At 44.0% G+C, this 13,238-nt stretch overlaps 1 protein-coding gene across 1 annotated transcript in view; it reads left to right on the top strand.

Annotated features, from left to right (window-relative positions):
- CDK15 (cyclin dependent kinase 15) overlaps positions 1-9,228 on the top strand; it is a gene marked incomplete at both ends in the record, with an annotated part of 34,444 nt that extends 25,216 nt beyond the window's left edge. Inside the window, 3 exons of the mRNA XM_084209059.1 lie at positions 989-1,037; positions 3,645-3,784; positions 9,119-9,228. Coding sequence (XP_084065185.1) covers positions 989-1,037; positions 3,645-3,784; positions 9,119-9,228 — 299 coding nt within the window. The remainder of the gene's footprint in view (positions 1-988; positions 1,038-3,644; positions 3,785-9,118) is intronic.
- Between the last annotated feature and the right edge of the window lie 4,010 nt (positions 9,229-13,238).

The raw sequence follows: 13,238 nt of genomic DNA, 5'->3' as shown, positions 1-13,238 counted from the left end.
CATTAACCCCAGTTGAGCTCTGAGTCTGCTGGCAGCAGACCAGTGGTGCTTGCCTCTGGTGGTCTCCCTGCTGTGGGGAATGCTTGTCCAGGCAGAGCTGGAAGAGGGGTGGACACCACCCTTCCTGTTCACCTTCCCATGACTAGGGTGCCACTGTTCATTCTCTGCTGTCAGAAACAGTGCTCAGGAAAATGTAGGTGGGTAGAAATTGCAGCCTTTCTGATTGCAAGAAAATCTCTGTGTTCTCACCTCCACAGGGAAATTTTCCAGGCTTAAGCCATTCATTCATATCTAAGCCTGAGAAAATTCATGCTTTACAATAAAGCATTTGAGGAATGTAATCCTCTATATTTACCACAATGTTTAGAAATATGTCCTTGAAAAATATCAAGAACACAGACTTAATAAAACTTCAAACTCTGCTAAGTCTGATAGAGATCACAATAATCAGTGAGTACAAAGCCTCCATGAGCATGGTTAACTGGACAAACAACAAACCCAGTGAGGGCTGTGGGCAAGAAGAGAGTGGGATCAAAGTGCTTTGTCACCATCCTGACTTACTGCTGCATCCATGTAGAAAAGCCCCATGTAGCCATGGGGGCAATATGTGAAGCTCAGCAGCCCCTTGGCAAGTCAAGACAATTGACTGGGGATTCAGGCCTGCAAACTTCTTTTTGCTTCCTTTGTATGAAGGCTTTAGGGACTGATGCTGCTTTTATTGATGTCAAAGCTAAGACTCACACGGTAACAGGAGGAGGTCCAAGACCTGTACTCACAGATATATGAAAGGGTTACAGACCTGGAACAGCCTTATTAATATCAATGCAGGTACTCAAGTCCTATAGGAATAATGTATATTTATAAATAATAAGATGATAGATTCTATAGGACCCTTTGAAATTCTGAGCATATTTTTTTGTAGGGGCTCAGAGAATGGGATTTGGCTTGATTTTCATTTAATGTTGTGATTGCATATTACACTTTCTAGAACTGGCTGCTTCCAGGAGACCTCAGAGACTCCGAGTCATCTGTGACAGGTAAGCTACCTGTAACAGCAATGTCAAAATTGCCTCTGGGTTTATTTGTTTCTTTATGCAATCATTTAACTTGAAATGAGCTCTTTTGGCAAGCTCAGGAAGAGCAGGGTGGCTCTGTAGTAACAAGCAGATCTAACATCAGTTAAGCAACTGATTTTGAGAGATCACAGCAAAGGTAGACACATAGTGGGTTTATTATTCTCAGAGGAGTAGTGATTATTCTGAGATAAGCAGTGATTCAGTGACTTTGTGTGCAGCTTTCTGTGGGGCACAGTTCAATTGAGAAGGTCGTACTTTCCCAGGCCCTCTTGCCCAGACTGAGGACAGACTTCACACTGTCCCAATTTTCATTTTTAAAAACAGACGGTAGGAATGTTGCTCAACAGCAGTAAGGAAGACATGCTAGGACAGCATTTTCATGAGACAATGAAATAATCTTGTGATTAGCTAGGAGGGAAAAAAATCACATTCTTAGTGGCCAAAGCTATGAGATGAAGGCCATGGTTACACACCCAGCTTGACCAGACACACCAGCACTGCTGAATCATTCCCTAGTGTGCTAAGGGAAGGGACTGTTTTTTCAGACACACACACACACACACAGAATGGATATATATGTATTAGTGGAAGAAATTTATAATCAGACGAAGTGCACTAACCTAGCTGAGGGAGTAATTTAAATCAAAGCCCCCTAAACTGATTTTGAGGCACACAGCAGGTTTTATAGATATGTAGGAAAAGACAACACAGGATTTGTCCTCAAGATTGTGTACATGAAGATGCCAATAATGAAATATCCTTTGGGGACATAACCACATTTTTCATTGCTGTTTATTATCTGTTCAACTGATTGCTTGGGATCCAGCCCTGCTAGGAGGGAATTGTGCTGCTCTTCAGAGCAGGATTTCCCAGATGCTGTTCTAAATGGCTGAACAAACATGCTAAAGTTTTCAGCAAAGCACAGGTTACTGAAATGCCAGCCATTGTCACGCACAGCATGAGAAACACAGAAAGCTCCCAAACCCTTACAATGCAGGTCCTGGAACAGAACAAATCCTCTCTCAGCCTGAACAAAGAAATAAGTATATTCCTTGTGACTGTGCTATATTGCATTTCTGCTTTTTGGCCATAATCCTTTGACAGACCCCATTTCAGGTCAAACCAAGGGGCTGGCCTAGCACCTCCATGGCAGAGCTCTGGGCTGCATGTGGGCCAGCTCCAGCTCTGCCTTAGAGTCCTGGTGCTGCCATGGCCAAATAACTGCCTTGGAATGCTCAGCTTGGGAGAAGGAAAGAGCTGCTTCATACAGACCACTCAGCCATGACTCTCCATGGACAATTAAGAAATCAAAAGCCAATCCACAGAGCTTGGCCACCACCAGGAAGCCTGAGCCATGGTGGGAGGCACACAACTGTGTTGCTGCCAAGAGTGAGAGCCTGCAGCAGCAGAGACCATGGGGCAGAAGGTCTCCAGCAAGACCCTGCCATGCCAAGGGCAGCCTGTCATGCAGCTCTAACAAGAGGCCTCAGACAGGATACTTTGGCTCCCTGTCCCATCCCTGGTCCCCAAGGAAGTAGGGACTTGAGCTGTTTTTCTGGAGCTGAAAATTCAGCAGTTATCTACCACAGTGAGGCCAGATACGTTCTACAAATTTGTTTCTCAGGGTCTCTTTCTCTCCTTCTGTCTAGCGTTTTTTCCTCTTCTTTTATATTTTACATTTTATCTCCTCAAAACAAAAATGTCAGCCTGTTGAATGTCCTGTATAGGGAGGGGGAGTGCAGGAGCAGGGGGATCCCAGCCTCTGATGTCACTTGGAGGGGAAGCACCGCTGGGGGCCAAGGGAGGAAGTACAACAGGCCATGCTCTGAAGCTGAAATGTGATCAGAACAAACAAACAAAGTAAAAGCTGTAAAACTAAATGACTATTTTTATTTGTTTCCTTGTTGGTTTGTTTTTGTTCTTCCACTTCCTTGTCCCCAGCTGTGTGCTCCTCTAGGGAGCAGCCACTTGGCATTGGTATTTGCTGGGCATGGAGCATATGTGTATTACATTTATTTTAAGCACTCATCCTGAGAAACAGATTCTTCTCTGTGAATCCCCAACACATTTTACAACCAGCTGCACTACTGGTACTGGGGTAGGAGAAGAGGAAATGGTATTTTCTTTACATTTATTAGGTTTGACCTCTAGTCTTCTCATTGGGCCAGTCACGCTATTTTTTACATTTGGATTGTCACTGTCAACTGGTACCACCAAACTCTGATATTACAGTTCAAACATATAAAATATAGTAAAATATAGTCTCCTCAGCATCATTTCCCCTTTCACTTACAACCTTCTTTTTAAAAACCAGAAATCGGTTTTCAAAATTTGTCTGTAAACAAACATGAGTTTGAGCTGAAATCCTGGATGCATATACCCCAACACAGTCAAACTCAGATGGAAAAGCAAATGTCCTGCAAAGCTATGTAGCTGGGGTGAGTTTATCCAGCTCCCCTGTGTCCCTCCACTATCTTTGCCTCAAGCTGAGTAGGACTGGGTCATTTCTGGTTCCAGCTTTCTGGCTCATCCTCATCTCCAGTGCTATTTTTTCTTCTGTTTTCCTAGGATGAGCAGAGTGCCAGCAGCAGAGAATTTGGCCTCCAGGATGCTCACAGCCTTCCCTCGAGGCCGAATCTCTGCACAAGATGCACTTCTTCATAGCTTCTTCAGCCCTCTGCCTCCTCAGCTCTATCAGGTTCCTGCTGGTAAGTTAACTCTCTGTTTCATCTCACCAAGAAAGAGCTGCTGCACGTGCTATTTACTGTGAGTTTCCTCTCTATTTTGAAAGTCTCTGTCATTCACCTGGATGTCTCTCTTTTCTGCCTGCACTCCCTCCCCACTCCTATAAGCTGCAAAGTTCACATCCCGTGGCAAATTTGACAACTTGTTTTTCTGTTTTCCTCTGCTTGACCACTGTGTGAATACTAGAAAGGGACCTTGATGGGCTGCTACCATGGCCCTCTGCAAAGCAGAGGTGTACATGCTTTGACAGGTCATCTCTTCCCCCATTCTGTAATTCCAAGGGCCTGGACATTTCCCCAGCTCACACTGTGTGTTCAGTGTAACTCACCCGCTGGTCCCTCCTGATGTCCCGAATTCCCATCTGCTCAGCATGGTGTGCTAGCCCCAATTCCCTTGGACTGCTCCTCCCACTCCCTTTTGATGTTGAGACAGCTGTTCCTTGTACCCTGTCACACCAGTTCTCCCTCAGTTTTACCTTGCTCCCTTCTCTAAAGCACACAGCTGCACACACAGTTGTGCCTCTCCTGGCCTGAGCTGACAAAAAATACAGGGTCTCCCAAGCTGCAGTTCTGCTCCTCGCTAGGGAAAGCTCCCTCCTATTGGACTGCAGGCCAAAGGGACCTTGCATTCCTTGTTGCCTCCTGGGCACCCTGTACACTAGTTAGTTTGGTGGTGTTTTCTAAGATAGGGGCAATTAAGAAAAAGCCTTCATGGACTGTGTTGTCAGGCTATTGGAAAACCAAATTTCTGGCTCCTGCAACACATCCCAGGTGGAGAAGCAGCCAGCTACCATCTCTCCCAATCCCCCAAACTGCTGCCCTTCAGAAGGTGCTCTGTGTGGGTATGTGCTTGAGTGAGAGACATCTGCATTCCTTTTCTGTTCACCCAGCCACAGAGCACAAATCTACTTTGACACTTTTAGAAAAATGAAAAGATGGAATCTCGCAGGAGCCTGCCTGTGCCGGGAGGGGGGAGGAGGGGAGCATGCACAGCAGGAGGGAAGTTGACTTTTCTTTATACATATAGGGTTTTTTCCATGCAGAGTTTAAATTATGCCTGATAAAAGGAGTTTCGTGGATGTTTCAGTTCTTTCAAACCCTCCTGGCTTCCTCCCAATTAAATGAGGTTTGTCAAAGCCACAGGGCTCTGCTGCTGCCAGAGAGGCGGACAAGCACTTCCCGCAGTGACATCTCCAATCCCCAAGGGAGAAGATGAAAGTGTCAGTGCTGAGAGAGAGAGAGAGAGAGAGGAAGAGAGACAGAGAGAGAGAGGAAAAAAACAGGTACAGAGAGACAGTGTGAGAGAAAGGGAGAGAGTGAGGAGAAATAGAAGGAATGAGAAGACAGATTGGCATAATGTGTCAATCTCTCCAATATGCTGCCAGTGAGGGGACAGATTCCTTTCACCTGGGTTTAGGCACTGTTCTGTATTTATTATCCCCCACTATTGAAGCAAGAAGTATCCGTGTGGACAGGAAACTGCATGGTGTTATCATAGCAACCAATGTGTTGAGAACAGATTCAAAGTGCATAGGGCTGAAACAAGTACAGTATGATCATGCAAGACCATATTCATGAGTGACTCATTAAGCCTGTAAAATTTAGGCTATTCTGAATAATTCCCCATGTAGCCATTCCTGTTGCCATAATTGTTTAAGACATTTGCTCTCTTGTGTCACTTTGGCATAACACTCTTTTGGAATTTAACTGTATCATTTTAAAATTCTTGTTGCTATGATAACAGTGCAGATTTTAAATATATTCTGTTCCCACTTTGTTCTGGAGGATGCTGGCTATTAGTTGCCATCCTCTGAAAGGGAAAGTTAAAGCAGAATGGCAGAATGTGATCTGGAGATGAGAGGTGAAAGAAGAGGGGGTTAATCCCAAGGTGTGTAAGAGAGTAAGAGGGAAACAGCATTTGAAAAAATAAAAGGTTCTCATAAGAAATTATTCTCTGTTTTTGTGAAATAATTGTATCCATAACTGTCCTTTTTATAAGTTGTTATGACAAGCTAGAAACTAGAGGATGTTTTTCAAAGGTCAATTCCTGGGAAAAAAAATTGGAGAAATCACTGTTTCGAAGTTAAGTACCCCTCCAAATAGCATGTTTCTGATTCCTAGGGGGAATGTTAATGGTTAGAGTCTGGCTGCTGCCCCTGGGAAGGGGGAGAGGGAGCACAGGGCTCTTTGCTTCCTCGAGAGCAGCTCCTACAGAGTGGAACAGGTTGCTGTTGCTATGCTCATCTGAGCACAAAGGGCTGAGAAAAAAGAGTAGCCTGTGCTCGAAGGGAGGAAGAAGGTTCTCTGTCCTCTGAGTGGGGCTGGCCCACAGATGGGCCTCTCCTGCAGCTGCTCATTCCTGTGCCTGTAGCTCTAGGAGGGGATTCCTGAGGCCTGGGTTCAAAACTCACTCATCTTGGTGGCCTTAATTCGACATGTGCCACCAGCACCTCTGGATATAAAAACAGAGAGAGGTGCAAGGGTTTCTTCAGCTTCCTTTCCTTTAGGCTAGTAGCCTAAGGGGTAGCAGTGATGACCTTTTGTAAAACCGGAGCATTTGCTGTCCTTTTTCTGGCCGGAGCCAATCCTGAGACAATTATCTTTGTGCAGTGCAGCCCTGCACTGCAGCAGCTCTGACAAAACTTCATTCTAACCCTTTGCCACCTGCTAAAGCAGAATGTTTTCTGTCCAATTAATCCCTCTGGGAAGAAAGATGAGATCCTTGAATCAAGAAAGCATGAGCTGTGCTCTCAACTCAGTGTCAGTCCTGAAGTGCAAAAGGGCCTTCTGAGGAGGTATCTCACTCTGTTGTCAGACAGGTCAGACACAGTAACAATTGCAGCTTATTATTCTTAGTTATAGATTTGGTTTATTTTCCCCTCTCTTTTTCCCTCCAATGCTTTAGAGCAGGCTTGCAAGAAGGGAAGGTAAGCAGTGGGATTTGGGGATTTTCAACAGTGCACTCCCAAGAAAACACACTGCAAGAAGAGCTCTGGCCAAACCACACAGGCACAGGGGCCAGGAGGCCTGAGCTGGCAGCTCAGATCCTTTCTCCGCCAGACCAATGCCCAGTCTCAGGAGAGACCTTTCTCTCAGTGTAGGAGACGTTCAACCCTGGCCGTACCCTCGGCACAGCAGTCAGTAAATTCCAGTACATGCTCCATCAGGAGGATTGTATGTTGCATGGATAGGATCTCAGCTTTGACTAGGAGGTACTTGCTCTTTTTGGGTACAATTGGTCTCTAATTGTTATCTCCCCCAGCAAGACAAAATCAGTGCACCAAGTGATGAAAACACTGTACCATTTCCCCTGAAACAGCCCACTATTCAGCCTTTCAGAGAGAAGGAGGAGGAGGGAAGCTTGATGCTGACAGTCATTTTAATGTCTGTTGCATCTAAACTAAGACAAAGCAAGTCAGTAAGTGTGGGTAATGAGGAGGTTAAGGCTGCAAGCCATTGCCTACCAAAAATCCCATTACTGTTTGGATTAGCCAGCACTGGTAAATGTTATCGCAGGGGACATATAAAGAAGGGCTGGCTTTCATCATCCCTTGTTTGGGTTGGCTGGTTTCCCTCGGTTCTCCTACATAGCTAAAAGGTTCATACAGTCACTTGATTTTTTTTGCCACTCTGCTTTGTGACCTCTATACACAGCAAACAGATATCCTTCACTGTAAGTCAGATACAGGCACCTAGAAAGTTCCAGGTATATGAGTCTGGTTTATAATGTGTCTTAATACAGGAATAAACCAAAGCTGGTGATGAGCTGGAAATCAGCTGCCCCTCCTAAGCCAGAAGCAGTCTTATCTGTGAGGTGATAAAACAAATCTTCACTTAACTCAGGAAACCACCCCCTTTCACCTGGTGTGATCCCCACAGTGCTGGAAGATGTGCTTGCCTTCATACTGACAGGACATGAAAGTTTTGTATTGTGTCATTAAGCCACCACCCTAGGAAAGAGCTGTTGCAACATCACAGCAGATGCTTGCCAAGTGCACAGGGCCCTGGACATGTTGCCCTGTTGAAGCTTTTCCCTGCATGCTGTCCTGGGGCAGGCATTGTGCTGGGCACTGTTTAGGAGCACGGGGCAAAGGGGAAGATGGGAAAAGGAAAATTTCCTTTGCTCACTCCCCAGCTCCTGCTCTTGCAAAAGCAACTGGCGCAAAGTTTGGCCCACATGACTTGTGGAAACAAAGTCCTACAGACATGGATCAAATGCTCTGACTCCCATTGATCTCAGGCCAGAGAATCTCTATAAAGGTCTTATTGTTCAGGGAGACAAACCACTCTTGGGGGGAGTGCTGTTAATACCATTCGTGGAGGCAGACACTATTGCATCAGAGGTTAGCAGATGTTTTTCTGTGTTTTGTCTAATTGCATGTTATAGCTGAGGTTTCTTTAACTTCCATTTTCCCTTTAACACTCTTAAATGCAAATCTGAAAAGATTTAGTTGTCTTGTTTGCTGTGAAAAGACATCCAGACTGGAAGTCTCACATAGTCATTTCCCATTCTCAGGTGCACTTGTGACTTCACCCAGTTATCGGCAGAAAAGAGTAAATAGGGAGGTAGTGATCAGATTTCTAAGGCACAAAAGTTAAAGCTAAGTTTGAGATTGTGACAGCAAGCAACCATGAGCATAGGAACTCAATTAGCCTGAAAGACAACTATCTCATTATCTTTCCTAAAATGATATAAATACATAAGAATATAAAAATTTAAAATAAACTCTCTATTGACTGTCTAGATGACTGAATTTCACTGCTCAATTTCTTTAAACACTCACTTTAGTATTTATTTATTCTAAGCGTGAAGCAGCTACGATAATTAGACTGTCAGATTTGGTAAGTTAATGAGGAGTCACTGGAGTGGAAGGTTTTGCATTTGTGAGATTGCTGAAGGAGAGAAGCTCTGTGCCTTCGCTCTATCTCTTTTTTCTTTTTCTTTTTTTCCCCTCTGCTGGGTGGGAAGGAGAGAGCTTGGCAGTGCGCAGATCCATTTGAATCCTTTTGATTAGCGGGTTGCCTTCCTACCACTGTTCTACCAAATAGTTTTTTGCTGGTTGCTCCAAGAAAAAGAAAAAGAAAAAAGAAAAGAAACTGCAGATGAGATTTCTAGAGAAGAGTGTCTAGATTAAAGAAATAATTTCCCAAAAACAATCAGAAGGAATGCAGCTGTAAGAAATGGGATCTTGAATTAGTTTATATTGCAGCTAATGTCACAGGAGAGCATTAAGAAAGTAGCACAATGAAGGAAAAGGACCCTTTTGAAGCTTTCTCTTTAACCTGATTTTTCCACAGGACAATCAGTGCTCACAGTTCCAGGGGTGAGACTGCAACCTGAAATCTGTGACCTGTTTGCTTCTTACCGGAAAGGCCGTGTCTCAGGAGGTTTGAGCAAGTTTTGGTAGAAATCATGGATGATTGAATAATTGTTGGGTAAGCATGTAGTTGCCATTGTCAAAGCTGCTGCCATCACCCTTAGGACATTAATTCCTTCGTGTATTGAAGGTGGGAAAACAGATTTGATACTCAGGGCTGGATGATCACATCCAGGGTGAGAACAAAGTGGGAAATCTCATATTCGGAGAGAAGACATCAGCAAGCACACGGCCCCCAATGAACAATGTTCAGTGGTATCATGGGTTTGTTTTGTCATATTTCCAAGTCTCAGACCAGTGCCCTTTCCTCCAATGCCTCCCCAGTCAAAGTATTGCTTCATTTCCCCATTGCTTAAACTGACCAAATTGCTTTGTTCTCCTTTGTCCTGGCCTACTGAGTTCACATTTCAAACCTTACTTGTTTTGATTTCACAGACATTGGAACCTGAGCAGAGCTAGGCAAAATCTCCTTATCTTGTAATATCTTTGGTTTTAATTAATCACTATTTTAATGTCAGGTTTCAAAATGATGCTTCAGCATCAATATTTTTCATCTTTTTGTTACAGAAGACCAAAAGGTCGCTTAAAATCACTGTTATTAAAAGAAATTACCAGAAAATATCCTTTTATTATATCCTGTCTCTTTGTTTACTTTGTGCATTTGTTAGCAGCATGTGTCCTGTCAGTGCCACTGCTGGGTCTGTGCTTGCAGGGCAGACCTGGAAGCTGATTTTGAGCCCAAATTACTTTGACTGTCTTATTGTCTGCCAAGTTAAGAGGCAGCCTTAGGATAGCAGGACACACCTCAGCTACCCATCTGTGGATAGCAGGACACACCTCAGCTACCCATCTGTGCTTTCAAATGCATGTAGATGGCGTGTAAGTGCTATACGATCAGGTCCCAGCACTCAGTGCCTGGTCTCACAGCCTCTCTACCCCTTCTGCCCTCATCATGTAGACAACAGCAGGCAGAGGGGCCAGCCTGCAATCTTTTGAAGAAAGACCTGATATTGCCAGCACTTGGGTTTTGGAAGCAGCCTGAATGCCTTCCCTGCTCACCTGCTAGGCTGAGTGCAGACAGAATGGCTTTTCCCTCTCTGTGATCAGAGAGGAACTAATCCTGCCAGAAAAGCTGGCTGTCAGTTCCTCTAAGGCTTCTGAGGCAACTCACTTGAGGAGAGCACTCATGCATCAATGTTCTATGAACTTGGATTTGGCCCATTTTAAATGATTTAGAGAGCATTTTGCAAATATATAATTTAAAATGGTGAAGACTTGCAATAGTAGGAGAAACTTTTAACATTTTTGTTATGTATTCACCTGTCCTCAAAATGATTGTGTCCCCCTTTTTTAGCTGCTTACAAAGCATGCTAGACAAGCTTAAATGTCAATTCAAGTTTTCTTCTGCAGTTCGTTGCAGGAAAACATTCTATATGTGATGGTGTTCGTATTGTTAATTCTCTTTTTAAAAAAGGCATCTGGATTCAGACATGCAAGCAAGGTTATAAATGAAACAGTAATTTTTTTTGTCATTTTAATAGGCTACCAATGGAAAGCAGGGACTTCTGTATGCTTTTTCAAATCTAATGAGAGGCAGATAGGCATCTAAAGCACAACAGCCTCATGCTGGCACATGAGAGAATGGAATTTCCTGGGAACATAATGAAACTGGCCAGCCTTCCTTCCTTTGCCAATCTGACTTAAGTTACAAAAATAGACAAACCAAAAAACTAAACATACTAGGCTCCATCTTAAATCCATGGGCCCTGAGCAACACAACAAGGGACAAAACATCAGACTCCTCCTTGTTCTCCTTCTGGTTTCAGGAAAAGATGAGACACTGTCAGTTGTCTATCCCAGGGTGATATATGCTCCACGCCAACACTCCACCCATTTTCTGCCCTATTCCACCCACCACCTTCCCTCTACCTGCTGAGGAGGAACATATGGGTCATTGGAATCTGCTACTGTTCTCATTCTGCCTCAAAATAAATACTCAGATGTCTAATGCTGCACCTCCTACATGCATGTGATACTGTACCAGCTAAGTGTAGTTGGATCTACAGGAAGAGAAAAGCCTGTTTTAAACCAGCTTTTGACAAGCAGAATAACTGAAGGCACCAGCCCTGCAGAATATTCATAATTGGGATTTATTTTTCTTTTTGATTCAGGACTTAGGCCATGGATTTTTCCCCTGACAGAGTTCCTCTGCAATAGGGGCAGATTGTACCCTCCCTTACAGCAAGGACCTTTGAAATAACTCCTTATATTGACAAAATGAAGAAAAGTCTTTGAGATTATAAAACAAGGACACAGTTTGAGGGGTGGGGTGTATGTTTTCCAAAAGTCACCTTTCAGTAGAGGGGAATGAAATTGTGCAGATGTCCTGCCTTTTGTTTTTCAGAAAGCGACATCAGAAGGATTGACTTGGCAATGAAGAGGTAACAGCACAGTCTGGACAGTGGGCTTGCAGAATATACTCAGCCATGTGTCACTTAATAGAGAGCTCCCTGGACCAGAAGATCGATGTACAAACAGGACAGATGGGGACTGACAATTGAAAGAATGCAGAGGCTCATCCAAGGCTTACAGAGACCTGTCATTCCTGGGGTATGCCTACAATCTCCTTCAACAAAAGAGCTCCTGAGGGAAGGAGGAGATTAGTCAAAAGTTGAGTGAAGTCTCCAGGGAAGATGGTTTCTTGGATAGAGTTGTCAACAAAAGGAATTGTTTAAGACTATTTGTGATAATTTCCTAGAGGGAGCTTCTGCCATTACTAACAGGATTACCAGCATACTAGTTCCACACCAGCAGAGCATTAGACATGTGCATTGCAGACTGGTTGCTTAGAGCTGAATTCAGGGGTCTTATACAGCATCCCAAATGTGTGCAGGTGTTGATGAGCAGAGGGGAGATGGCAGAGAATTAAGATGCAGCCAAATGCAGTCCATTTTTGTTCCAGCTGTTGCAGAGAGTCCTGGCTCATTAATGAGTTTCCACATTGTTTTAATCTCCTTGATCTCAAGGCTGCTGACAGACCATAAGAAGGAAAGCTAATCTGAGGTGAGTGCTGATGGGGATACATGGGGAAATCAGAGACCTCTTTCCTCTAACTGCAGTTACTGTCAAATTTCTCATAGAATTCTTCCTGGAAGAATTGGGAACGCAAGTAATTTACTGTGTTCAAGTACTAGTCTGCTTGGTTTCAGTTATCTCAGATACTTTTTCTTAGTTCTGGGACATAGAAACCAGTGGCCTTGGTGTAACCTCACAGTACATCTGGGAAGAAAAGAAGACAAAGATAAATAACTGAGGTGCAGACATATAAACCTTCTTGAATATTTTTATTCATCTGAGTAGCATCACTGGCATGGCTGGGAGAACTTTGAGCAAGAATTATACAGAACTTGGAGGCACTAGAACAAAACCAGTCAAGGAGCCATGGGTGGCAGCCATAGAAACAGCTGAAAGGCAAGCTTTTAGTTAAGAGAGCTGCATCTCCAGCCCCACTCCAGTCCATCTTTACCAAACACACACTGCAGATCTGGGCAGGAAGCAGCACAACCCTTTATGTTCCCCTTTGCCCTTGCTACAGACATAGTTTCAGGAATGTATAGATTAGCTACATTAAGGGGGAGACAGTCTATCTGCAGGCACCGCTCAGTTAAGAGGACAAGATTTTCCTTCCTTCAAGTTCTCTGCCATGAAAAGGCAAGCTATGTCCCAAAAGTCTTTCTACCTCTAGACTGCATGGACTTGGATCTCCCAAACATCAGCCACTCTCAATGACCTGACCTTTGCAATACTGAATAGAGCAGCTGTACATGATGCCCAAGTTGGGATAGGGGTTGTTTTGCATTGCTTTTGCATTCTTGGAGATGTCTGGACTAAGAGCAATGAAGATGCAGGATCTCCAGGGCCTGCAGTGGGGTGGTTGTGGCTGAATGCCTGCTCCTAATTGAGAGCAACTAAATGTTCAAGATATGTTAAAGGATTTGTTATGCATGGGCAGTGAGGGATCTAATGATGAGAACTGAGTC

Source organism: Fringilla coelebs, assembly GCF_963513975.1.
Source record: "Fringilla coelebs genome assembly, chromosome: 7".
NCBI lineage: Eukaryota > Metazoa > Chordata > Aves > Passeriformes > Fringillidae > Fringilla > Fringilla coelebs.
The sequence above is the reverse complement of the archived record's forward strand: the minus strand, read 5'-3'. Positions and strand labels throughout refer to the sequence as shown.